We start from the raw sequence: 27527 nt of genomic DNA on the forward strand, positions 1-27527 counted from the left end.
ACAGGCTTTCTGCTTCGGATACATTTAAATACGTTTTTACTGTGAGTTTTTGCCTCTACGGCAAATTCTCTCTTAGCCTGTCTTATCAATGTCTTACATTTAACTTGCCAACGTTTATGCATTATCCTATTTTCTTCTGTTGGATCCTTCTTCCAATTTTTGAATGAAGATCTTTTGGCTAAAATAGCTTCTTTCACCTCCCCTTTTAACCATGCCGGTAATTGTTTTGCCTTCTTTCCACCTTTCTTAATGTGTGGAATACATCTGGATTGTGCTTCTAGGATGGTATTTTTTAACAATGACCACATCTCTTGCACACTTTTTACTTTTGTAGCTGCTCCTTTCAGGTTTTTTCTAACTATTTTTCTCATTTTATCAAAGTTTCCCTTTTGAAAGTTTAGCACGAGAGCTGTGGATTTGCTTACTGTCCCCCTTCCAGTCATTAAATCAAATTTGGTCATATTATGATCACTATTGCCAAGCGGCACCACCACCATTACCTCTCTCACCAAATCCTGTTCTCCACTGAGAATTAGATCTAAAATTGCTCCGTCTCTCATCGGTTCCTGAACCAATTGTTCCATAAAGCTATCATTTATTCCATCCAGGAACTTTATCTCTCTAGCATGTCCCAATGATATGTTTACCCAGTCAATATTGGGGTAATTGAAGTCTCCCATTATTACCGCACTACCAATTTGGTTAGCTTCCCTATTTTCTCTTAGCATTTCACTGTCAGTCTCACCATCTTGACCAGGTGGACGGTAGTATACTCCTATCACTATAGTCTTCCCCGACACACAAGGGATTTCTACCCATAAAGATTCAATTGTGCATTTAGTCTCTTGCAGGATGTTTATCCTGTTGCTCTATGCCATCCTGGACACACCGCCTCCAGGGTGCTCCTCTCTGTCATTGCGATATAATTTGTACCCCGGTATAGCACTGTCCCATTGGTTGTCCTCCTTCCACCATGTCTCTGAAATGCCAGTTAAGTCTATGTCATCATTCACTGCTATACATTCTAATTCTCCTATCTTACTTCTTAGACTTCTGGCATTAGCATACAAACATTTCAAAGTTTGTTTTTTGTTTGTATTTTCATTCTGCTTTTTAATTGATAGGGATAAGTTAGAATTTTTTAGCTCAGGTGAGTTTTTAGTTACAGGCACTTGAACTACTTTTCTTATTATTGGAACCTCACTGTCAGGATGCCCTAATTCTAATGCATCATTAGTATCCTTTAAAGATACCTCTCTCCGAACCATGCGCTGCTGAGCGACTGTCGGCTTTCCCCTTTGTTCTAGTTTAAAAGCTGCTCTATCTCCTTTTTAAAGCTTAGCGCCAGCAGTCTGGTTCCACCCTGATTAAGGTGGAGCCCATCCCTTCGGAAGAGACTCCCCCATCCCCAAAAGGTTCCCCAGTTCCTAACAAAACTGAATTCCTCTTCATTGCACCATCGTTTCATCCACGCGTTGAGACTCCGGAGCTCTGCCTGCCTCTGGTGACCTGCGCGTGGAACAGGGAGCATTTCAGAGAATGCTACCCTGGAGGTTCTGGATTTCAGCTTTCTACCTAAGAGCCTAAATTTGGCTTCCAGAACCTCCCTCCCACATTTTCCTATGTTGTTGGTGCCCACATGTACCACGACAGCCGTCTCCTCCCCAGCACTGTCTAAAATCCTATCTAGGTGACGCGTGAGGTCCGCCACCTTCGCACCAGGTAGGCATGTTAGCAGGCGATCCTCACGCCCACCAGCCACCCAGCTATCTACATTCCTAATAATCGAATCACCAACTATGATGGCCGACCTAACCCTTCCCTCCTGGGCAGTAGGTCTTGGGGAGATATCCTCGGTACAAAAGGACAGTGCATCACCTGGAGAGCAGGTCCTTGCTACAGGATCCTTTCCTGCTACACCAGGTTGATGCTCTCCAATTATGAGACCTTCTTCCTCCAAGGCAGCACCAGGGCTGCCAGTCTGAAGTTGGGACTTGACTACTATGTCCCTGAAGGTCTCATCTATATACCTCTCTGTCTGCCTCAGCTCCTCCAGGTCTGCCACTCTAGCCTCCAGAGATCGGACTCATTCTCTGAGAGCCAGGAGCTCTTTGCATCGCATGCACATGTACAACTTCTCACCGGTGGGTAAAAAATCATACATGTGACACTCGATGCAAAAGACTGGGAAGTGCCCCCCCCCCCCCCTTCTTGCTGCTGGACTGCTGACTTCATCTCAGTTTTGATCAGTTCCTAGTTAAGTTTTAGGTTGCTATGGGAGTAGGAATGTGTCTAATTAATGTCCTTTAAATGTATTAATGAATTCACTATGTGTCTGGTAGTGGCCTACAGGGGTCTGATCAAACTCTCATTAAAGTTTTTGTTGTTGGTTTTGGTTTTTTTTTGTGTGTGAAAGTGGCACCTGCCTATAAATTAAAGGGTGGGCAACGGGTGGGAGGGTTGGGAAATACAAACAGTCTAACTTCAGTTAGTCAGCCAGAGTGACTCACTGCTCTCTTGATTAACAAATGTTGGTACCTATTCAAACCAAATCACACTACCTCAACATCTTTCCAAGGTGAGTAACTGAACTGTTCAATCTTTTTACTTAGGTATACACTGCTCCTAGCTTATTTCTAGCTTCTGGCTACTTTTTGGGGTTGTTGTTTTTTTTTGTGTGGTTTTGTGTTTTTTTTTAAATACAAACACTCAGTTCTGCTTACTAGCTGCCTTACAGACTTTTAAAAATAAACACACTACCTACTGTTTACTAGCTGCCTTATTGACTATTTAAAAATTCAAACAGTCTAACTTGTTTATTCACTGCCTTACTAAGTATTAAAAGCACAAACATACAAACACACTAAATAATATTCCCAAATAGTTAACTTTGCCCCAATACTTTTAAAAAAGACAATGTCCCAAGCAAAAACTTACTGATTCCTTTCAGCCACCAGCAAGATGATCCTCTCCTCTCAGTGCTCCCTCTGGAATGTGGAAGGCCCAGCAACCAACGCCGCGGGACACCGAGGCCTAGCGGAGCTCGCAGCTGCCGCTGGGGAGGCCAACCTGGGACATGCAGAGGAGTTAATAAGGTGAACAGGCCCGTGCACGGGTCAGGTGCAGACGGGGCATGCAACAGCCAGACTCTGTATGCAATGCAACATCTGAGAAAGAGAAATGGATGCATTTCCTCCTGAAATGAGTAAAATACAAAGATATATGAAATACACATTCCCAAAGCTGAAATATTTCATTCTTTAAAAATTAAAAATAAAATATTTTCTTTTCTACTTTTGTTGCCTGAGCATTTTATTTTTAAATTGGGTTGGTCTCTCTTTTCAGTCTTCTATGTTCTTTTCCAGGGTCCCCTTTGCGGTTAGAATCCAGCCACCTTCCCAGATTCCTTGTCAGCAGACATTCACCATGTGGCAGGAAGCCACCATTGAACACTGACACATGTGATGCTAGGATCCAGCAAAGAGACACGTACGGCATGTGCATGCATCGGTGCACACGATTTGGTGCACGTTGGCTGGAGAATTGGGTACCCGCCCCAATGATGATGTCACACACTCAAGACTACTTAGCCTGCCTGGAGGTCTCCTGGCAAGATGGTCTCCTGGTTCCTGTTCCTCCTGTCTTGCGCAAGCCCTTTAGTCTAGTTCCGTCTTCTCAGCCTTCAGCGACAGCCTTGTTTCAAGCCGTCAGTCTTGTCCTTGCCTGGCTTCAGCCGCAGCCTGGTCTTTGTATAGACTTTTGGACTCCGTCATAGTCTGGCCCATGCCAAGGCTCGTTCACCCCTGCTGGCATAGGTTTCAGGACTTTACCTACAAGGCTGTGTCATGGCAAGAGGGGCTCATACATAATCAGTTCCTTACAGTTTGCTGAGACCATGAACTCAGTGAATGCGTCCCTATGACAGACCATCGCTGCCTTGATCATCCATATGCAGGAGTAAAAAACAGAATTGATTGGTCTCCTGCACCAGTTCATGTAACAGGCCCAGTAACAACTTGATCAAGTAAAAGACTCACTACAGATCTTGTCACAGCGTCTAATACAGTTCTAGGTCCAGTTTCAGTCTCAGTTCCAGCTCTGGCGAACCTTGCACCGGCACCTATCCAGACTGGTGAGTCCTTGATTCAACTACTGCCGCCTCCAAGGTAAGGGGGTGATCCTAAAGCATGCATAGGATTCCTTAACATGTGCAAGATGCAATCTGAATTATAGCCAGCTCATTTTTTCTCTGACTGTATCAAGATCATGTATATACTTTCCCTGTTGGATGGTCCAGCTCTCACTTGGGCCTCTCCTGCTTCTCAGGAATTTGAACAATTTCATTCAGCAACTCCATCTGATCTTTGATCAACTTGGGCGTGTCATGTCCACTGCCACAGATCTCCTTCGTATTCATCAGGGCAAGTGTTCTGTTGGCGAATATGCAGTAGAATTCCGTACCTTAGCTTCTGAAATCGGTTGGGGTGAAGATGGCCAAACCGACATTTTATGGCAGGAATTATCTGAGAGAATAAAAGATGAATTTACAGCACAGGACCTTCCTACATCCCTCAAAGCACTCATTGCCTTGGTAATTCATATTGACCTGAGATTCCAGGAACAGGCTCGTGAAAAGAATAACTCTCAGCGGACCTCGCTTGTGTTTCCCAGACATCCTGGTACCACCAAAGGTGCTTGCCCTCAAAGAACCCATGTAATTGGTAATACACAACTTTCGCTTGATGAGAAACAAAGGCAAAGATCACAAAATCTTTGTCTCTACTGTGTCGCACAAGAATATTTTGTCCCCTGAGACTGGAAAACTCTATAAAGAGAAGTCTCGTCGGGAAGGTAGCCTCGCACTATCCTGCTTCCTCTCCACTACTAATTGTTCTGGTGTTTCTTACCTACAGATAACACTCAATTCAGACCAAAGCTTTAGTAGATTCTGGAGCCGAGGGCAATTTTATTCAAGAATCATTGTTACATCAATGGAGTTGCCCTACTACCAGCTTAACCACCCCCTGTGTCATTTTGTCCATCTTCAGAGAACCCCTACCTGGTTGTGTGACTACAACTTCCTCACCCATCATGATGCATATTGGGTCTCACCAAGAGAACATTCAGTTCTATGTACTATCTAAAGCATCCAGCCCTCTTGTATTTGGACTACCCTGGCTGAGTCTTTAATGATTAACCCCACAATCACTGAGAGCCCAAATATCATCACTTCCCACAAATTTATATATAAACATAAAAAATGTTTATTAAGAATAATACATCCTAACTAGACACATAATACTAGCTAACCAATCATCATTCAACCCCTCATGTATTATTCTTAATAAACATTTTTTATGTTTATATATAAATTTGTGGGAAGTGATGATATTTGGGTTCTCAGTGATTGTGGGGTTAATTATTTGAATATTAGAGAACCTATTTCTATTAGTGCCCTCGGTGTTTATATTGCCTGAGTCTTTAATGACACGGTAATTATATGCGCCCCCGATCAAAACTTCACTAACTAAACGAGCACTCTCAACAGCCGGGCCCACCATCTGGAACTCTTTACCGCCAGATCTTCGACTAGAAACCTGCCATCTAACTTTCAAGAAAAATCTAAAAACGTGGCTCTTCCGGCAAGCCTTCCCGGAATCGCAGGAACACTGACACCGGTCAAAGAGCAAAATAGCTCAATATAAAGCCCACGACCGTCCATATACCCTCAGGACCCGAACTCGCCCTATCTGGACAGTCCACTTGCTATGAAAGACCCTTTCTTGATACATTAGCTCACTAGTTTTTGCTCTTCCCATGTTTATGCCCATCAACAGTGACCACAGTCACCTGTATACCCCTACCAGTACATTCCAACCTTACATACCAATTATTTGTAGTTAGTCTTATCATTTACTCATGTTATTTGACGAATTATTGCCATCTATTTTATATTTAATATTTACCGATTTACATTCTTTTGTTCTAAACTCTGTTTAATGTTTAATGTAACACCTTACCCTTGTTTAATGTTCAATGTTTAATGTTTAATGTAACGCCTTACCAGCGACAGTTTTGTTTTATGGAAACCGACCTGATTCGATATTTTATATCGAGAATGTCGGTATAAAAAAACCCTAAATAAATAAATAAATAAATAAATAAATAATTACAACACAGGGTAATGTATTTCTCTCTCTCTCCAACAATACTCCAATATATACACTGAGAGAATCTACTGTATAATTATATTATACAGTAGATTCTCTCAGTGTGTATATTTGAGTCTTTAATGAGGCAGAGACAGGCTGGATAAGGCTGAAAGCGGTCTTTAGGTCCGCCTAGAAAACTGATACATGATAATTTTATATTGGGTGGGGGTGTGTATGATGAATGAATATGTGTGTAGAAGGGGTGTTTTAGTATATTGATTCTGAATAGATATAATTCGTCTATGTTCTCTGGGACATCTATATTATAGAGGTGTTGTGATTAAAAAATTTCTACTCAGGTTTTTGTATTTTGCACATGTTTGTACTGATATTGTATTATTGATTAATAAGTGTATTTTTGATACTGTATTTATGAATAAAAAAATGTAATATGATATTCTATGATGTAAATTCATATCATTGAAGAAAATATTGTTTATGCTAGATTGAATATAATTGGATATAAAAAAGTGTCTAAAATTAGTATTTAGATTCCCTATATATGTTTATTTATTGAGTCTTTATCAACCATCCATTGACTGGAATTCCTTACAGATCGGCCAATGTGATCCATCCTGCTGAGAACATTGTATCGTTTCATTTTTGTCTCCAGCCTCTTCACTTCAAATCAGTTTGTCTGAAGTGCCGGTTTTGCCATTTCAATGTACATCCTGTTCCTATGTGAATTCTTAACTGTGTTGTCCTCCTGCTAAAGAACATTTGTCTGTCAATCAGTCCTTGTCCAAGCTTTCAACCTCTTCTTCAATTAAGTCTTCTGCTTTGATTGATCTCTGGATCCTGGATCTGAACCCCTGAGCCTCCAGTTGGTAAAATAGTACTTTCATCTCCTCAGAAGCTGAAGAGAAGAAGTTTGAGGAGGGGGACTTGAGGAGGGGGTACTGTTATAGTCCAGCCGACTTCCCAGACTCCTCGGCATAGAGCCACCATTGGATGCTCTGATGCATATGATACTAGGACCTGGCGAAGAAACCCTTAGAGCATGCATCACATGATTCGGCACACATTGGTGGGAGAGTTGGATACTCACCCCGATGATGATGTCACACACTCAAAACTACTTAGCCTGCCTGGAGTTGAATATGCTGCCTCAGCAAGAAAGTCTTCTGTTTCCTACTTCTCCTGGTTCCAGACTTCTGTCTTGCTCAAGAGCTGCAGCCTGGTTCTGTCTTCTCAGCCTTCAGCTTTGCTTCAGTCTTTGCCTGTGGTTCTGCTGCAGTCTTCAACTCTGCTTCATCTTTAATAAAAAGCTTATCTAAACAGCCATGTTTTTAGTAGGGACTTAAAGGACTTTTAAAGTTAACCTCTTAAAGTTAACCTCTTAATGGGCCAGCAGTGCAAACTTTGCAAGGTTGGTGTGATATGGTCAAATAACTTTTTCTTTTATTGGAGGCCTCTTCCTTCCTCCCTTCCGTGGCCCACGTGATACCAACACTCAAAGGCTCTGTGACGGGAATAAAGCTAAACAACACCTCCAGATGATGTTACACGGCCGGGTATTTAGAGGTAGTACAAGTTGCGGCCTCAGCCTTGCCTTGGTCCTTCAGCCTTGCTTTGGTCTTCCAGTCTAACCTTGGTCCTTCAGCCTTGCCTTGTCTTCTCCTCTCCAGCCTGCCTCCATGTCTTCAGTCTTGTCCAGCTTGTCTTCGTCTCTCCAGCCTCGGCCACCTTGCCCAGCCTATCACCTTCTCTCTCTCGGACAGACAACTGATACTGACTTAGCCTGGACTCTTGTTTACCTTGCCTGCTGCTTGCCTCTGACCATAGTCTGGATTCTCATTATCCCTGCATGCCCATCTGCCTCCAACTTCATCCTGACACCAGATCTACTCTTTGCCCTGTGCCCCAGAGACCTCCATCCAAGACCTTGCAGGCCCCCGTACCCAAAGGCTCAACCCAAGGGGAAAAGGGCTGGTACAGGTGAAGTTCCAGTTCAGTCTCTGCACTGTCCGTGCTCCACCAGTTGGTGGTGAGGACCTACAGGGCCTTCCCTGTAGGTAGCATCAACCTCACCCCAACACAAGGGTCCACAATCCTAACATTATGTAATTGTCTATTTAGATGACCTTCTGATATTCTTAGAGAATCCAAAAGACCATGACCAATGAGTATGTCAGGTTCTAGATCACACAGATTAGACACAAGCTATTCACATGGCTAGAGAAAGGTGAGTTTGACAAAAAGTCTATAGAATTCCTAGGCTACATACTATAATATCACCAGAAGGTTTATGCATGGACATGCACAAGATTTCAGCAGTGACAGAATGGCCAATCCTAAGATTTGTGAAGGGGGTGCATCACTTTGTAGGGTTCATGAATTACTATCAACGATTCATCCAAGTTGATGGCCCCACTAACTGTTAGCGATTAACCCGCCAGGGAGGCGGAGTTAGCAATCTATTGTTGATCTGCTCCTGCAGAGGGGAGGAGTTAGCAATCTGTTGTCGATCAACCTGCCAGTGGGGCGGAGTTAGCTATCTGTTACTGATTTCCCCGCCAGGAGGGCGAAGTAGTAATCTGTTGTAATCTGACTGCTGTAGAAGAGAGGGGTTAGCAGTCTGTTATTGCTTACCCCGCCAGGAGGCGGAATGATCAATCTGTTAGAGTGTCTGCTAGGAGTTAACAGTCTGTTATAGGTTAGGACTGCTGCGTAGCAATCTGTAATAAGAGCTGCTATGAAGTTGCTCCCTAGAGAGGAGAGGTCAGCAACCATCAAGATCTGTTCTTCCAGAAAGGAGGAAATAGTATCTGTTATGAATCTCCGTACAGAGTGGCAACCTGATATATGAGAGTCTCCCTGGAGGGAGGTGGAGGCCTCTGTAAGATTCCTACTAAGAAGTAGCAAATGGTTATGATACAATTCCTGAGGAAGAAAATGTTAGCAACAGTTGAGGGTAGACTGTAAGGTAGCAGGTTGTTGTACTCAGCTCTGAAGTGTGAGAGATGAGCACTCTAATGTAGAATGGTGAATCCTTGGGTCGATGGCAGATGACAGCGCCCTCAAGAGGATATCAAGAAAGGGACCACCGACTAGGCTGAGAATGGAGACAGACACAGATAGTTCTTTATTAAACAGGTAATAGAACCACCAGAGGTGGCAGTAGTGAGCTGATGTGCCCGGCAGGGTTAAGTCCCTCAGATCCTGGAATTGCAATCTCCGGGTTAGCTGAGCTGTAGAGAGAGACTCATAAATAGTGAGTAGACAGGGTATGCTGGATACATAACCAGAAGTGATACACTCACATAGATTATAATAAAGCTCAGTTGCTGGAGAGAGTTAGGCCCTCGAGGAGCGAGTACCTGGTTCCAGGGACAGCTTTGAGAGAGCGATGGTAACTCACAGTTGATTATCTCTGTAATGGTTTCTAGGCAGACTGTAATAAGAACTCACAATATCTGTATATGAAATAACTTCTGAAATAGAAGTGAGTCTTCATAAGGTTTTAGAAATATGGGCCCTCGAGGAGCGAGTACCAGTTCCTATATGCGACTGGAAAGGAAACTCACAATGTTCACGTCTGCGATCGCTTCCAGGCAGTAGGGAGTCTTCTGAGCATTCAGGGACGTAGGCCCTCGAGGAGCGAGTCTTAGCAATCTGAAAACAAGAGGAGAGAGCGGGGCCCCCGAGGAGCGGGTACCCCTGGTAAGTTCGAAGTGGCAGAGTAGCTTGGACGAATCTTTGCTAACACGATACTTAAGCGTAAGCACAGACCTTTTATGTTGGAAGTAGATGACGTCACTACGGGGGGACGCCCCCGAGGTTCGCGCCCTTGCTGGTACAAAATTCGGAGCGTGCGCCCTACTTCATCTGGAACATGGCGGATCTGCAGTGTCAGGCCAGCCCAGGGACTCCAGGAAGAAACGGGCCTCAGAAGTAGAGAGGGTGGAGCGAGGGTGAGAACAGGCATGAATGCAACATTAACAGAAGTTCTGAAGAAGGGAATCCCTTTCAAACCAACTCTAAATAGCAGCATGCATTCAAATATCTAAAGACAACATTCACTTCTACTCTGATTTTGGTACACCCAGATCCAGAGCAACCATTTGTAGTAGAAGCAGATGCATTAATGTAGGCTATAGGGGCATTTTGCCTTAGAGAAAGGCCCCAGAAAACATGCTCCAGCTTTGTGTCTTCTACTCTCGCAAGTTGACAGCACCAAAGAAGAACTACCATACTTGTGAAAAAGAGCTACTGGCAATATTTATTTATTTTATTTATTTAAGGTTTTTTTATACCGGCATTCATGAAGAGCTCACATCATGTCGGTTTACATAGAACAGGGGTGCAATGGATATAACAACGAACATAGATTAAACGTGATGAAGAGACGCAGTTACAATTAACAAGGACTATTGAACTGGGGTGGAGGAATTAAAGAAAGATAGAAGTTAATTATATACAATTATACAATATATACATTAAACAATATATATAGCTGCTGTGTAGGATATTTGCTGGCGAGGCGTGTTAATGAAATAAAACAGTGGACAGCGCTAGACCTAGGACAGATGCCTGAGGGGATCCCTTTAATATGTCCGTACAGATGCATGACCTAGATCACATGGCAATGGACTATTTGCAAGCACATCATGTCAGGTTAGGCAGAGCTGGCATGGCCACCTGCTACAGAACACGTAATATTGCAAAATGTGCGCAACATGAGATACGTACATGCTGCTGAACCGGCCAAGGCTTGGTTACTGCTGACAGATCACAGGCAGTCATCAACATGGCAACAAAGAGCTCCTTGTGCTGAGCATTCTCCCAGCTGAAGAGGTTGCTTCCTACCAGATCAAAAAACTCTCCCCTTCTCCTCATGTACAGCGCCAGATCGGTGGAGAGAATGGCCTGCTTTATCACTCTCAGCACGCTCCGGTATTCCTCCAAGGAAAGGCCGCTCAAGATCTGGTTCCCCGGGCTAGTAAGTATCATCAGGCATTGGTCAAAATGGTGATTCTCCATGATGGAGTGGCCGTACAGCTGTGCAAGGGGGTGATCGCTCCTCTGAATGTAGGAGTTGTTCACCCCGCGGTGATCCAAGTCATGGCTCAAGGCCTCTATCAGCAGAGCCAGGATCTCCAGGTCCCGCAGCTTGCTCTGCATCTTCCCAGTCTTCAGGGCAGCAAACATACATTGAGCGGTACTGAAGGCGTGTCGCCAGTTGTGATAGGCCACATTCTTCCGATAGTTTTTCTTCACACTAAGAATCCATCGGCACAGAACCTCATACTTGATTTGGAAGCTCTGGAGGAGACCAAGGTCCGTGAACATGCGGATTGTAGCCAGTGTAGTGTCAAGGTCAGAAAGCTCGAAGTCACTGAAGGAGAAATCCATGAGTCTTAAGGACTGTGCTGATGGCACAATAGCAGTCGCTGTTACCTGCAGCTCCCTCGTGTCTTCCTCGGTTGCAGATGCATGATACGAGAGCACCTCCAGTGTCACCATCTGCTTGGCCATGGCCCTCTCCACCACCTCGTACATCTGTGTGTTCTGGATCCCTAAGCCACAGAAGATGGCAAATGCCTCCAGAAACTGCTCATCATTTCTGTTAAAGGCCTTGATCTTGCTGGTCTTCTCCTCAATCTTGTTCACAAGCTGGCAAACTCCTATGACTTTACTCTTCTTTCCGTTCGTTATGGGTGCACAGAGCAAACTTTGAACTTGCTGACATTGTGTCTCTGCATTTTCATTTGTCCAGGGGAATCGCGTGTCTTTGCACACGTCTGGGATATTCAGGGTTTCCATGGTGTTGGTCACGTACTGCGCATACATGTAGTTCAGTTTGTTTACATCACAGTCCCTACTTTTGGCGGCCTCTGCCGGCTTTTCCACCTCCTCACACGCCATGTGCAGGACGCTGGAGAAGGAATTGGGGCAGTCCTCGTCCACGATAAAGATGGTGCATCGCTCCACCTGCATGAAGGAGATGATGGTGGCCGCTATCTTCTTCAGTATGACCTCCAGCAAATGCCAATAAAGACGGCATTTGAGAAATGGCACCATCTTCTGGGGGCACAGCACCAAATCCAAGTATGCACAGATCACAAGAACCTAGAATTTCTAAAGACCATCTCAAATGGAGCAATATCTTCAGTGCCTTTGTAAATATCACCAAAACAACTGGGTTCAGTTGCTCCTGACTGCAGAACCTGCATATTATAATGCCCGTTCTCCTCATTGAAAACTTCAACCTTCTTTATGAATAGTCTGTTTTGTCCATGGCTCCATGCAGGAGAAGCATGACAAACTAGGGTCCCAGTTGTGCCAGATCTCACCAAGAATTTGCAAGAGGTGCATTTCCAAGTCCAGCAAGTCTTAGAAAGGACCAAAGAATTTCAAAAAGAGATGTAGGTAGATGGCCATGAATGATCCCCCCATAGGGGAATAAAGTATGCTCATTTGGGAGAAACATAGAAGCGGTCATTTTCTATAGCCGCACCTGAACTACGGAACACTGTGACTGAAAAGATGCAGCTAACAGAATGCTCCAAGAGTTTTAAGGCCCTTTTAAAAACATTTGTATTGATCGTCTAAGTAGCGCTTTTCGGACTTATCCAGCATGTAAGATAGCCAGATAAGTCTGAAAAATAGTTCCCATCAATCTCTGTTCAAGCTTGGTAGTGGGTCTTCTTGTCTGTATGTGACAACCTTATATATTTATTTATTTGACTGATTTTACTGATTTTAAAAGTACATAAAATTTGGTAAAATGGAATAAGTGCCAGGACAAAGCAAGAACACAAATGGAGATTAAGTTATTAAATCAGTAAAAGCCCGTTTATGTGCATAAATCTCCTTTTTAAGCGCATAATTCCATTTGAAAATTACCCTCATAGTGCATAGTGTTTCTTTATACTTACCATGTCATCAACAAGTTCCTTGTTTATAGTAATTCTCCTCCACCCTTCAGTCCCCTTTTACTGATTTACTGATTTTTACTGATTTAATAACTTAATCTCCATTTGCGTTCTTGCTTTGTACTGGCACTTATTCTATTTTACCAGATTTGGGGCCTGATTTTTAAAAGCATTTACTTGAGTAAAACTGGGCTTTATTTGAGTAAATGCACTTTACTCGAGTAAGTGGGTTTTTGAAAATTGCTACAATATATGCCATTGAATTGTCCATAGGATTTACTCACATAAATGCACTTTACGTGAGTAAATAGCGTTTGAAAATTGCTACAATAGTAGTTACATTTATGCGCGTAACTCCTTTTGAAAATTACCCCCTTTATGTGCTTTTAACTTACTAACTTTATTTTATATGTTTTTTTTTAGTAATTCTTAACCGCTTTTTAGATAAATGATGAGATAAGGGTGACATCATATTTCAAAGGATGTTAATGTCATTATCCTAGATTTTTGTACCAATTTGACTGTGTATGTAGAAACAAAATCACCTAGTTTCTTGCAATTAGGCAATTAATAAACATGAAAATAAATACATAAAGGTATAAGGTTGTCACATACAGACAAGAAGACCCATTACCAAGTTTGAACAGAGATTGATGGGACCTATTTTTCAAACTCATCTGGCTATCTTACGTGCCTGGATAAGTCCGAAAAGCACTACTTAGACGATCAAGTAATGCTTGTCAGACTTATCTGGCTAAGTGCCACTACTTGGCCTAATAAATTGGAACTTATCTGGATAAATGCCTCAACTTTTATGGATGTCTGAATTTGTGCGGCTCGTGGTTTTTACATACGCAAGCATGTGTGCATGCATATGTACTTGCGTTTTATAGCCCGCACATACTGTATCCACGCAAGTTATAAAATACTGTAGTAAATTTGCGTTTGCCCATATATCCGCGTAAATGGAAACCACGCGAGCAGTTTTGACAATTATCTAAATAATGTTAAGGAAGGATCTTTGAGAAAGAAGAAAGAGTTGGGAAGCATGTTTAAATTTTATACCACATAAATCTGAAAGCTTGATTTTAAATGATTTCTAGTTATGAGGCTTGTAAACTAGAGGAAGGCTGGGTTTGTTTATGCTAAATTTGCTTGTTTGAGTTTGATACTGAGGGGTAGGGGACTGAAGGGTGGAGGAGAATTACTATAAACAAAGAACTTGTTGATGACTTGTTATGTATAAAGAAACACTATGCACTATGAGGGTAATTTTCAAATGGAATTATGCGCTTAAAACTGAGATTTATACATATAAATGGGCTTTTAAAAATTGTTGTGATATATGCTATTGAGTTGTCAATAGGTTGTATGCATTGTAAGTGTACTTTAAGGAGTTAATTTACAAAGGAGTTATGCGTGTAAATGTAACATACTATTATAGCAATTTTCAAAAGCCATTTACTCGAGTAAAGTGCACTTATGTAAGTAAATCCAATGGCATATATTATAGCATTTTTCAAAAGTCCATAAACTTGAGTAAAGTTCATTTACATGTGTAAAACGCAATTTGTAGGGGTAATTTTAAAAAAGATTTACACGTGTAAATGTAACTACTATTATAGCAATTTTAAAAGGCCAATTATCCATGTAAAGTGCACTTACACATGAATATCCTATGGACAACTCAATGGCATATTTTGTAGCAGTTTTCAAAAGCCTGCTTACATGGGTGCATTTACACATGGAAAGTCAATTTTTAAGCATGTAAATGCTTTTTAAAAGCAGGGCCTAAGGAGGTAATTTTCAAAAGTATTATATGCTTAAAACTGGGTTTTACACACAGGGACGGTAACTTTTAAAGCGGCGCGCAGGTGCACATTTGTCGGCCCGCACCCAGGGACATGACTGTTTTATATCATGTGTGCGTATATGCGTGCACATTACAACAACATCACCACATCAAAAGAAAGGAAATTCTGTAATAAGCATCAACTTTATTACATATCCATAGGGCAAACAACTGTAATCCCATCTTCATGCTGCTCTTTTTGAATATACATTTTTGTACCCCAAATGTCTTTTATTTTGCACCTGATATACAGTATTAATTGTATTTATCTAAATAAACATTTACATTACAGGCGGTTTTCAAAGGTATTCCCTGCATGGACAGTCAATAGGCGTTTGCCTGCTGAGAACATTCACTTTCCTCCCCCACCCCATGAGGAAATGTAGGTATGCCATCAGTGTGATCCCTTGTGGTTATTTGAAATGCTGGGGAAAAAGATTGAGAGGGGGGATCACGGGGCCCAGAGTGTCAGATAGAGTATTAATGATAATATTTCTAAGAAGTTGGCAACCCAGTCACATTCCCAAGAACCTACCATCTGTCTCCCAGGTTTTCCCAGCATCTGCACCCTAGGGAAGTGGGAGATAGAAGAATGGTGGAGGTATGTGTGTTGTGCACACTCTCAGGGCCAATGCAAGGGTATTAGACACCCTAGGTGAATCTTACAGCCTTGTTCTCTCCTCCCCAACCCTTCCCACATACAATTAAAAATTATGCATTAATAATAATCAAGTTTACATTAAAAAGGCCATCAAAGTACAGTCTATGAGGTAAAAATCACTATAATTACATGCACTACTGAGGTACTAACCAGAAAATCTTTCTAAAAAGACACTTGGAGCCATATGGTATTAGGCCTATTATAACACATGTTGAGTGTGAACATAAGAAATTGCCATGCTGGGTCAGACCAAGGGTCCATCAAGCCCAGCATCCTGTTTCCAACAGAGGCCAAACCAGGCCACAAGAACATGGCAATTACCCAAACACTAAGAAGATCCCATGCTACTGATGCAATTAATAGCAGTGGCTATTCCTAAGTAAACCTTTTTTGAACCCAGCTACACTAACTGCAATAACCACATCCTCTGGCAACAAATTCCAGAGCTTTATTGTGCGTGAAGTGAAAAAGAATTTTCTCCGATTAGTCTTAAATGTGCTACTTGCTAACTTCATGGAATGCCCCCTAGTCCTTCTATTATTCGAAAGTGTAAATAACTGATTCACTTCTACTCGTTCAAGAACTCTCAAGATCTTAAAGACCTCTATCATATCCTGCCTCAGCCGTCTCTTCTCCAAGCTGAACAGCCCTAACCTCTTCAGTCTTTCCTCATAGGGGAGCTGTTCCATTCCCCTTTATCATTTTGGTTGCCCTTCTCCATCGCAACTATATCTTTTTTGAGATGCGGCGACCAGAATTGTACACAGTACTGAAGGTGCGGTCTCACCAAGGAGCGATATAGAGGCATTATGACATTTTCCGTTTTATTAACCATTCCCTTCCTAATAATTCCTAACATTCTGTTTGTTTTTTTGACTGCTTACAATATAGTAAACCTCCTTTACTAAAACAGTAGAACCATACTAATAAAAACAGCACAAATTGCCATCTTCAAATAGTCAGAATCTTACCTATGAAAAAGGCAACACTTCAAATATTACTCCAGGCCCTAAAACACCAAATACACATACTATTAAGAAAAAAAAACAAGTTAAACTGCTGTAGATTCTTACACAAACTTCACAGTAGCAGAATACTTCACCTTAGTCACACACGCAGAACACGGACAGACCCTCAACAAATATATAATATGAAAGAGACCATAAAGCATAAATAGAAACCTGCAGACAAAAACTGACCTGGAAACCACAATAAAACAGACTCTATAGTCAGTGTAACAATGGAAAAACAGAATTTACCACTATTCCTCATAAAACATCCAAACAATAAAATCAAGAAACAGAAAACATCAATCATAACAGTAGAACCATACTAATAAAAAGAATAAATATTTTAAAACAGGTGATAAGTAGAACATCCAAATGTGGCCCTTATGTGCCTTAGAAGGTATTTGATGTTGAGAGATAGAGGATCTCTATGTTTAAGAATCTGACTTTCCTCAATGGGAAGTCAACGGGGTGCTGTGGTATACTTTACAATGGGAAAGTTCCAGAGAAATGTGTATGGAATGGCATAGTGACTGACCAACATGTAGTACAGACCCCAGGATATACAGCAGGGGAAGCTAGATTTCAGGTGAGGTGCTCCCCCAAGCCTTCAGAAGACTTGAGTAAAGAACCGAGTATGTAACAGCTAAATAGAGGACAACCAGAGGAAAGGAAACTATATTGGGAACCAGCAGGACCAAGAGAAGAAACTGCAGGGCTGAGGAGACTTTTATTACCTACCTCCTTCTCCCTCTAAGTAACCAACTAAATATGGCCCTTAATGACCTTGGGCAAGTCACTTTACCCTCCATTGCCTCAAGTGCAAAACTTAGATTGTAAGTCCTCTGGGGATAGGGAAATACCTACAGTACCTGAATGTAAACCGATGTGATATCTCAGATCGAATGTCGGTATATAAAAATTATAAATAAATTAAATAAATAAAGAACAGAGAGTAAGCCTTCCTAGAGCCATTTCAGGGACTTTGTGAGTACTGGAAACCGGGACAAGAAACTAAAGGGAAGAGACTGTGTTTTGGGGTCTGTGTAGTCCGATGTTTTGAGAGGGAGCCAGGAGGAAGACATTATTACCTAAGTAATTCTGGAAGCACTGGAATCACATAGCGCAGCGATCCCAGCATTGACAACGGGGGCATCGAAGTAGTTACTGGGTGGGTGGGTGGGTGGGAGGGCTTGTGAGGGAATGTTTCTACTGGGAGGGGGGTGTTTGGAGGGGTGGAAAGGTGCACATTAAATAAATCTTAGCAGGTAGGGAGGGGAAAGGCATGAAAGCCTGGACCTGGTGGCCATATTATTTTTACTGTAAAAATAGATTTCTTGGGGTTGGGGAAGTTCTTTGCCAGGGAGTGTAGTGACTTAAGTTGGGAGTGGGTTGGGAGGCTAGCAACTTGTATTTTTTTTTTTTTTTTTTACAGGTGTGCTACTTACCCAGGTATATCTGATGTACTTAGTTATCCAGCCACACAAGGCCAGATAACTTTAGGCCTTCTCTGAAGCAGGCCTAAAATTGATCTGGCCAACTTAGCCAAATATACCTGATATTCAGCTAAGTAGGTCAGATAACTCAACCCCTCCCTGGAATACCCCTTTTTTATTTGGATAAATTATTTATTTATATTCCACAGCACTTCAAAGTAGATTATATTCAGGTACTGTAGGTATTTTCCTATCCCCAGAGGGCTTACAATCTAAGTTGTAATAGAGGCAATAGAGGGTAAAGTGACTTGAGCAAGGTCACAAGGACTGATAGCAGGACTTGAACCGTGGTATCCTGGTTCATAGCCCACTGCTCTAACCACTAGGCTACTCCTCCACTCCCTATAGCTGGATATGTGGCTCAATTTGCTAGATTTGCCATTTAGATGGCTTTTGAATATGGACCTCCCAGTGAAAATGACTGGAAAATGGGAATACAAGAATTTATTATAATTAACTTTTCTCATTAAGCCTATGAGATACTGGGTATATTTCAAATGACGAATGATATTGTAATGTTATGGCCAGCCGTGGGAGAGCCCATGACCGGCCGCATTTACTTCCAGCTCTCCACGCTGTCGACATAGCCAAAACTACCATGTCCCCGAGGCCTTCCAAAGCATGCACACATGGTACAGCACCTCTTAAAGGCCTCATGGCAGGAAACCTCTTTTCCAGCACTCCTTGATGACATCATTCAAGCTGGTATTTAAATCCCAGTACTACAACGAGCCGATGCCACAGCAACAGATCTTCCTGCCTTGCAATGCATGTTACTACTACCATACTTCATCTCAATGTTCCTATGCTTCGTTGGTTATTCCAGTTCTTGCCTGGGTTCCTGCTGTCCTGCCTTGCCTGGTTGTGCTCTCATCCTGCTCTCCATGCCTTTCTCTGCCTTCCTCCTTGCCCCGATTCTTGTTGTCTTGTCAGTTCTGCTTGTCTTGTCTCTCGGTGTCTTGTCTTTGTCCATCTTGTCTGTCTTGGCCTGACTTCCCAGGTTCTGACCCTGCTTTGGATTCTGACTTTTCTCTGGTTTGCTGCTTGCTCTGACCCTTGGCCTGGACCCGGGCACTGACTTCTTGCTGTCTGCCCTGACCACTATCCATGCCTGGACTTTCTCTGATTGAGCCCGAGGGACACGCACTTAAGCAATACCTTCCCCTGGAATCCAAAGGCTCAACCCACAGGGAAAAGGGCTGGTACAGGTGAAGCTCCAGTTCCTATCCCAACTAGCAGGGGATTTTTTGCCTCTTGTTTAATGTTCTCCTCCTAACTTAATTTAGTCTGGTGACTGCAGTGACAGTCCTTGTCCAAGGGCCATACATCAGGGCTCCTGCCAGAGCCCTGCAATCCTGTGCCCTAAATTCAGCCATTGGGTGTCACCATTGCACGATAATTATGACTCCCTGTCCTCAGAGGCTGTGAACGCTACCTCTGCAGCATCCTCAACCCTGAATGAACTGGAGTGTAAGATTCGGGAACCACTGTTGCTGTGATGGGTTTGGTTTAAACTACAGGAAGGGCCCTCTAGGTCCCAACTAACAGCTGTCGAACCTGGACAAGGAAGAGACTGGTCAGGAGCTTCATCTATACCAGACCCTTTCCACTTGGGTTGAGCCCTCGGGTTCTGGGGGCCAGTAGGTCTTAGGTGAGAGTCCTTTAGGAGAAGGCTACAGCTTAGGTCCAGAGTCAAGCTGGGGTCAGAGGCAGGTAGTGGACAAGAGTGGTCAATGTTCGGAATGAGGTCAGAGGCAGGACGAAGACAAGAATGGTCAGAATTTAAGGTGAGGTCAAGTCCAAAAGTCAGTCAGAGGATAGCAAGGAATGCGAGGAGAAGGACTGGCAGGAACTGGAGGAGATGAGGCTGGAGAGACGAGGCAGACAAGAACTGGAATACAGATGCAGTAACTCGCACTACTAGATAGTCGACCTGTTGCCTAGGTGAAGAGAGGACATCCTGGAGGGCTCTTTATAGGGCTGAAAAAGTAACGTCATCAATGGATGCTGCCAGTGGTTGCGACCAAAGAAAAGAGGATCAGTAAACATCAGGAGTTCTTTATTCAGCACAGAACATGATAAAAAGTGTATGCAGGATCTACCATCCTGCATACACTGTATAACTGGCTGTCGGACGTGGGTTGAATAGGTACTAATGAATCCCCTAATGCAAAAAGGGGATTAGTGCTTATTGAATGCGCGTTGGACGCGCATTCAATAAGCACTAATCCCCTTTTTGCATTAGGGGATTCATTAGTACCTATTCAACCCACGTCCGACAGCCAGTTATACAGTGCACTTGGCTGAGCGCACTGTATTGCATCGGGCCCTTAGTTATCTGTAACTGAAATCTATAGTTCTGATGAACCATTTCAGGATGGTTTCAAGGAAAGAGCTAGTTAAAATTTTGGTTGAACTAATTGTATTTAGATCCTTGTCCATCCTGGTCAATGAAGACTTTGAAGGATGATCTTTCGAATTGGCTGGTACATATCATTCACTCTTCTTTATATGAAGAGTTGATGCTTGCTTCATTAAAAAAGGACAATTATTTGCTCTCTGTTAATAAAAATCTCAGGATTAAAATAATTTGAATAATTTCAAGCCTCTTTCCAATACTCTATTTCTTATAAAGGTGATCGAGCAAGAAATGCTACTACAAGTTCATAAATTATTGGACGATATTAGTTTTCTTGACCCATTTCAATCTGGCTTTAGATCCGGCCACAGTACAAAAACTGTTTTTAGTGGCTTTACTAGATGATCTGCACTGAGCGCTAGATAGGGGCATTATGTCTCTGTTAATTTTATTATACCTACTGTAGACCATAACTGCTAGATACAAGATTCGCTCATTCCTTCTCCCCCCCCTTTTCGTGACCCCTTTTCCGTTTAATACTTTCCCACAAATCACACCACACTTTCTTTGGAGTAATAAAGGCCGCAGTTTATTCTTATATTAACCCGAGCCTCGCCAAGTACTTATAATATCATATAACAATCCCCCCTTTCCCCCCCATTCGTATAACAGTCCAACAGCGCCCCCCACCGTTTCCAGTGGTAGAGCATCCCCAAGTAAACAGTCCAACAGCGCCCCCCACCGTTTCCAGTGGTAGAGCGTCCTCCTGTAAAGCCTCCGAGCATCGGCCCCCCTCTTGCTCTTTGGCAATCTCGTGCAGCAGCCCCCCCGCACTGCACAAGATTCCCCCCCCCCTCTATAAAGTTAACAACCCAATGCAATAAACAACCTTTGAGGCTCGGGTTTACCGCCACTGCGACGAATACAACAGTTCCCCAGAAATACACATTTTCAAAGTACAGGGTGGGAGGGTGGGCAAGCCTCAACCTGCTGCCTCGGTTATTCCTCACCGACTGGCAGTTATTCCCTCCCTCCTTCCTTTTTCCTCCCTATCCTCCAATCCCGCACTCCTATTTGAATTCTACCCCCCCCATTGGCTACCTTCTTCCTCGCTCTCACTCCCCCCCCCCCCTTTTCTCCTTCTCCCTTTACCTAATGCCCGCCTTTCCTTCTCTCTCTTGACTACAGTTATGTCCGCAGTGCAAGACAGGCTCGCCCTGCTTGGACTAACTGCTAGATACAAGATTCGCTCATTCCTTCTCCCCCCCCTTTTCGTGACCCCTTTTCCGTTTAATACTTTCCCACAAATCACACCACACTTTCTTTGGAGTAATAAAGGCCGCAGTTTATTCTTATATTAACCCGAGCCTCGCCAAGTACTTATAATATCATATAACAATCCCCCCTTTCCCCCCCATTCGTATAACAGTCCAACAGCGCCCCCCACCGTTTCCAGTGGTAGAGCATCCCCAAGTAAACAGTCCAACAGCGCCCCCCACCGTTTCCAGTGGTAGAGCGTCCTCCTGTAAAGCCTCCGAGCATCGGCCCCCCTCTTGCTCTTTGGCAATCTCGTGCAGCAGCCCCCCCCGCACTGCACAAGATTCCCCCCCCCCCTCTATAAAGTTAACAACCCAATGCAATAAACAACCTTTGAGGCTCGGGTTTACCGCCATAAAACAATAACTACATTAGTTGTCATTGTTTCCCCCAACTGCGGTCCTCATAGTACCAATTACCTGTGTTAAACCCTCTTGTATCGTAGTGTTAAACAAATCGATACCTATATCTGAGAGATGCACTCCATCTGAACGAAAATACCCCGGAATCACCTCCCAAGCCCACTCGTGTCTCACCCAAAAACCTTTTTGCCGAACTACCCACTTACCCACCTGTGTATTTAACTTTTTAACCCCCCTACACCACAATTTAGACTGCAGGAATTTAAAGCGAACAATGATGTCCGACCATCCCCAATGGGTATCGGGCATGGCGTTCATCAAAGTGCCGAAGTCCTTCTTAATCTTAACGATCAAGTCCTTACAAGATCCTGTTCCCACGTCGTTTCCTCCCAAATGAATAAGCACAATTTTAGGAAGTTCCAAATCTAATGCACGTTGTTCCACCAGGGATAACAAGTTGTCCCATTTCATCCCTCGCTGACCGATCCATACAATCTTCCAGTTCCGCTCTTCCAATTCCAAGTTCAGCCCATAGGGTCTACGTTGCGCTCTATTCGCGGCCCAATGGATAAAAGAATGGCCCACGACCCAGACACATTCTTGCCGTCCCCGCACTGACTTTCTTTCTGAAAAGAACATATTAGAATGAATACCCGCACCAACATTCACTTAAACCTTTAATCCGTGTCATCCCACCTTTCCCACAGGTAATCGTATTTTATTATTTACTTCTTATTTATTTTTTTTTTTTTTGACTGATTGACCCATCAGCATCCCCCTTACTTCTCCCGCCGAACGTAAGACTGAAAAGCCTCTGATTTCCATCTCCCTATGGATTGTATTGCTCTATCCGGCAATCCTCCTTCAGCTGTGGAAGTTGCTGCCCCTATCCTGAATGAGTGTGACGTGAAATGTCGACCCTCCCAACCCAAACACCTCAAAGCTTTCTTCAAAACCTGAACGAACTGATAGACCGTCACAGGCCATCCATCCCTATGAACTAAGAATAACCCATCGACTGCGGGTCTCACTACCATGAACTTCTTGACGTACCCCACTGGACATACACACTCGTCCGCTGCTGGAATTAATCTTATTAATTGGCCCCTACCATATTGATCTACCTTGGACCGATGAATACACATGGTGACCATCCCTTCACCTACCCAGACATTTTGAACCTTCAAACCCCTGTCCCCGGCATTAAATTTGGAAGATGCTACCAACTCTCCTACCCGCATTGCTCCGAAAAATGCTAGTATGAACGCTGTCTGAAACAACAGCACTTCATATTCAGACCAGCAAACCTCCGGCAAACATTCCACTATCAACTTGAGATCCCTGTACCTGATGGGAAGACGCATGTCGGGCAACGCACCTTGCTCCCGTTTCCAGCCCCGTAAGATTCTTTTAATCAAAAAACTATTCCCCGGATTTCCCCATCCATATAACTTCTGGAAAAAGGAAAATCCTGTCAAGTGCGCCCGGACCGCAGCCAAAGAATAACCGCTAGTCTTGGCCCACAAAATGAATTGAACCAGCTGATCTTCTCGTATCTTTCCCCTATGCCATCCTTCCCCGCTTAAATAGCCCCTTACCACCCCATATCCTCTCACATATGCCCTCCAAGTTGACTGCGCCAGTGACTTCCGAATCAGCGTCCAAGCCTGCGACCCAACCGCCACAGCTGATCTGGGAACTTCTCTCCCACCTCCTTCGCTCCGGGCGCCGCTCTTCGGAATTCCTGCCACTTGCAACGAGAGAGAGCATCGGCTATCACATTTAATTCCCCAGGCACATGTCGCGCACGAATGGTCAAATTCAACTGTAAACACCGAAATACCAATTCCCTTAATAATTCAGATACCCTAGGGCATTTTGCTGACTGACGATTAATTACCTGTACTACTCCCAAATTATCGCACCAAAACGACACTCGTTTATTCGCCAATTGCCCTCCCCATAAATATAATGCCACCACAATCGGAAATAATTCTAAAAAAGTAATATTCTTTGTCAATCCCTGCTCCTTCCAAGCCTCCGGCCATTGCTCCGCGCACCACTGTCCACTAAAATATGCACCAAATCCAATCCCTCCTGCTGCATCCGTATACAGCTCCAACTCTGCATTGGAAACCTCGTCCTGTTGCATAATGCAAACTCCGTTAAACGAAGCTAGAAAAGCTTCCCACACTCCTAATTCCTCTTTTATTCTAGACGTCACTCTGATGAAATGATGTCCACTTCTAATGCCAACCGTTGCGCTGGACAACCGTCGAATAAAAGCCCTACCCATGGGAATCACCCTACAAGCAAAGTTTAACACACCGATCAGGGACTGCATCTGACGTAACGTCACCTTTTTTAACTGCTTGGTCGACCCTACTAACCTTTTCAAAGTGTCTAATTTATCCGCTGGTAAACGCGCTTCTAAGGTTATGGAATCTATTTCGATCCCTAAAAACACCAAACGAGAAACCGGGCCCTCTGTCTTTTGAATCGCAATTGGCACCCCAAACTGGCGTGCGACCTGTAGGAAACCGTTCAAGAGCCTCTGACATCTATCTGTCCCTTCTGCACCAACAAATAAGAAATCGTCCAGATAATGTAAAATACCCCCTCCCCCCGTGCATTGTTCAGCAACCCAATGCAGGAATGTGCTGAATGCTTCAAAAAAGGCGCACGACACCGAGCATCCCATCGGCAAGCATTTATCCACATAATACCGCCCTTCAAATCGGAAACCTAGTAAATGAAAACAAGCCGGATGAATAGGTAGTAGGCGAAACGCTGCTTCAATATCTGCCTTTGCGAGCAACGCACCTCTCCCCGCTGCTAACACTAAGCTGACCGCTGTATCAAATGAAGTATAGCTAACTGAACAACAACTCCGCGGGATAAAATCATTCACCGAACTACCCGAGGGATGCGATAAATTCAATATAAAACGAAACTTCCCCTGTTCCTTTTTCGGTATAACGGCTACCGGGGATAAGTGCATGTGAACAAACGGCGGATCAATAAAAGGTCCTCCCACCCTACCCATATGAATTTCCGCCTCTATCTTTTCCCTTACCAGGTGAGAATGCTTGCTAGCCGACTGAGCATTCCTACCGGTACCCCCAGACCCTGGACCTACGTAAGGAATTACAAAACCCATCTTAAACCCGTCCCTTAAAAACTGCGCAACCTCTTTATTCGGATACTTCTCCAACCAAGGGGTCATCGCCTGTACAGACACTGGAGAGTCCGCCACACTAAGTAAGGTATTAGGCCTTTCCACTTTTTCCTGGAGTTCCACTACTCCCTTGCACGCATTTAAGGGCCGAGTGTCCTCCTCCGCAAATTGAGCACACGTGTCTAAATTTACAGTCGGGAAACAAGCAAACTGCCCTGTTGAATCGCCAACAGGTATCATTTCCCGCACCCTTTGGCTTCCCATCTGCCGTGTTGCGGGTGGCTTGACCTCCCGCACGAAAGGGCTGACCTAATCCACCACTGAACCCTGTTCCCCCGCTACCACTCTTACCTGTACTGCCTGTGCTCATGGCCTTGCTCCCGCTGATCCCTTTGTACGTCATTTGTGTTAACCACAAATTAATATCTTGCACCGCCCAGGACATCCCTTTGTTGCCTGCCATCTTGTCTCGAAATTTTTCGTCGTAGTTGAGCCATGCCCAACCTTCGTAATCTCTGAACGCTCCCAGGATACTATCGGCGTATGATAGCAAAGCCCCATATTGAGAAGCGTCATAGTGCCCAACTACACTGGCAAGCCTCAAAAATCCACGTACCCAGTTAACTATATTCTTAGCCACCTTAACACCTTTAGGCCTAGAATGCTTCTTCTTATCTTTCTTCTTACCCTTCTTCACCCTCCTCCTCCCTTCCAACAATCTAAAAATATTCACGTACCGTCGTTTCCTGATTTTCTTGCGCAACTTCCTAGGGACCCTTCCCATAATTCGGCCAACGTAGGACTAGCTGTCTGCCCGACTCCATGTAACGGCCCCTCCTCCAATACTTTCCTATATGTGGGGCCCGAATCAGAAGAAAACTCTGAAGACTCAGAGTCACTGGAGGATGAACTCGAGGGTGAGCAAGGTCTCTTGCGTTTGGACTCCCTTTTGCTTTTCCTAGACTTCTGCGCCTTCTTACCTGCTTCATCCGACTCCCCGCTCAACTGCTCCTCCACCGGATTCCTTCTGCGGCTGCCTGATCTACTACGCACCGGTCGGGGTAATCCGCCAGGGAACTCCCGCTCTCTCCAAGCTTCCTGTCTTGATGTCCCTGGAAACGCTTCCTCGTCCGGATCTGAAAAGAAACACATCTCTCTCCCTCCTCTATCTCCCTCTCCCTGGTATCCTCGTAAACCCTGATGTCCACCCCGGGGCGACGCAGGAGCCCTACTCACCCTACTCCCCGTCATGGGCGAGAACCTGGGGTCGGGAACCCCAGGAGAAGGATAAACGTCCTTCACGCCGGCTGCCGCTGAGCGGACGCTCCAAGCTGGCCATCCCCCAAATCCCTCCCGCTCTGGGGCACGGTCGATCCCCGGCAGGGGGAGCGCAAGTGCGCTGGGGGCAGCGCTGGGGAGTGGCCTGTGCCCCACCCCGGTGGAAACCTGGGTGGCTCGCGACCTCCCTCTACCCAGAGGGATGGGGATCCAGCTGCGATCCCCAGGGGTAGGACATTTACTCCGGGGAATTGCTAAGGGAGCAAAGCTGGGCCCGCTGGGGGGGTCCTCCCTCTCACTAAGGCCCGCATTGTTCCGGTTGCTGCCCATGCTAACGGTCGGAAGCACCGGAGGAGGCAAGCTAGCTGGGAGGGAGGAAGGGAAGGCAGCGACCCTGGTGCTGCGCATCCCCGGGGCATGGGGGCGGGGCCGGCAAGGGCGCGGGGTGTGTCTAGGGGCAGCGCTGGAGCTTAGCTTCCCCGGGGCGGTGAGGCGAGGCAGGCTACGGCGCGGCTTGTAGCCGGGGGCAGCGCTGGCGCTGCGCTTACCGGGGGGGTTGGAACGCGGCAGGAGGGGGCGCATCGGGGGACCGGCGGCCGCGCTAGAGCTGGGGTTGGCCTGCGCAGTGGGGGGAGGCGGGCGAGGGCGCCGCGGGGGGGCAAGCTGGCGGCGGGAGCCGCAGGTGAGGTCCGCTCCAGGGAGGATCAGGGGGGGGGAAGAGCCCAGGCTATATAAGGACGGGCCGCTGGGCGGAGGATGGCGGAGGCTGTGGCGGCGACGGGAAGGGGGGGCGGGAGGGAGAAGGGAGGAAGCGCGCGCAGGCGGATCGTCGGGGGAGCGGGGGGGAGGGGGGCTCGCCGCAGGGAGAAAACTAAATTCAAGTGCCGAAGCATTCAATGAAATTTCGGCCGCGAAAACGTCGGATTC

General features: G+C 44.8%; 1 protein-coding gene across 1 annotated transcript; it reads right to left on the reverse strand.

Moving 5' to 3' along the window:
- Positions 1-4382: 4382 nt before the first annotated feature.
- On the reverse strand, positions 4383-26106 carry LOC115083273 (cGMP-specific 3',5'-cyclic phosphodiesterase-like). The gene is made up of 4 exons (XM_029587082.1): positions 25674-26106; positions 22355-22770; positions 10905-12284; positions 4383-4523 (listed from the first exon to the last, which is right to left on the reverse strand). Exons 1-4 carry the CDS (start codon positions 26104-26106, stop codon positions 4383-4385), a joined length of 2370 nt encoding a protein of 789 aa, XP_029442942.1.
- Between the last annotated feature and the right edge of the window lie 1421 nt (positions 26107-27527).

The sequence above is a fragment of the Rhinatrema bivittatum genome, chromosome 2 (genome assembly GCF_901001135.1).
Source record: "Rhinatrema bivittatum chromosome 2, aRhiBiv1.1, whole genome shotgun sequence".
In the NCBI taxonomy this organism is placed as follows: Eukaryota; Metazoa; Chordata; class Amphibia; order Gymnophiona; family Rhinatrematidae; genus Rhinatrema; species Rhinatrema bivittatum.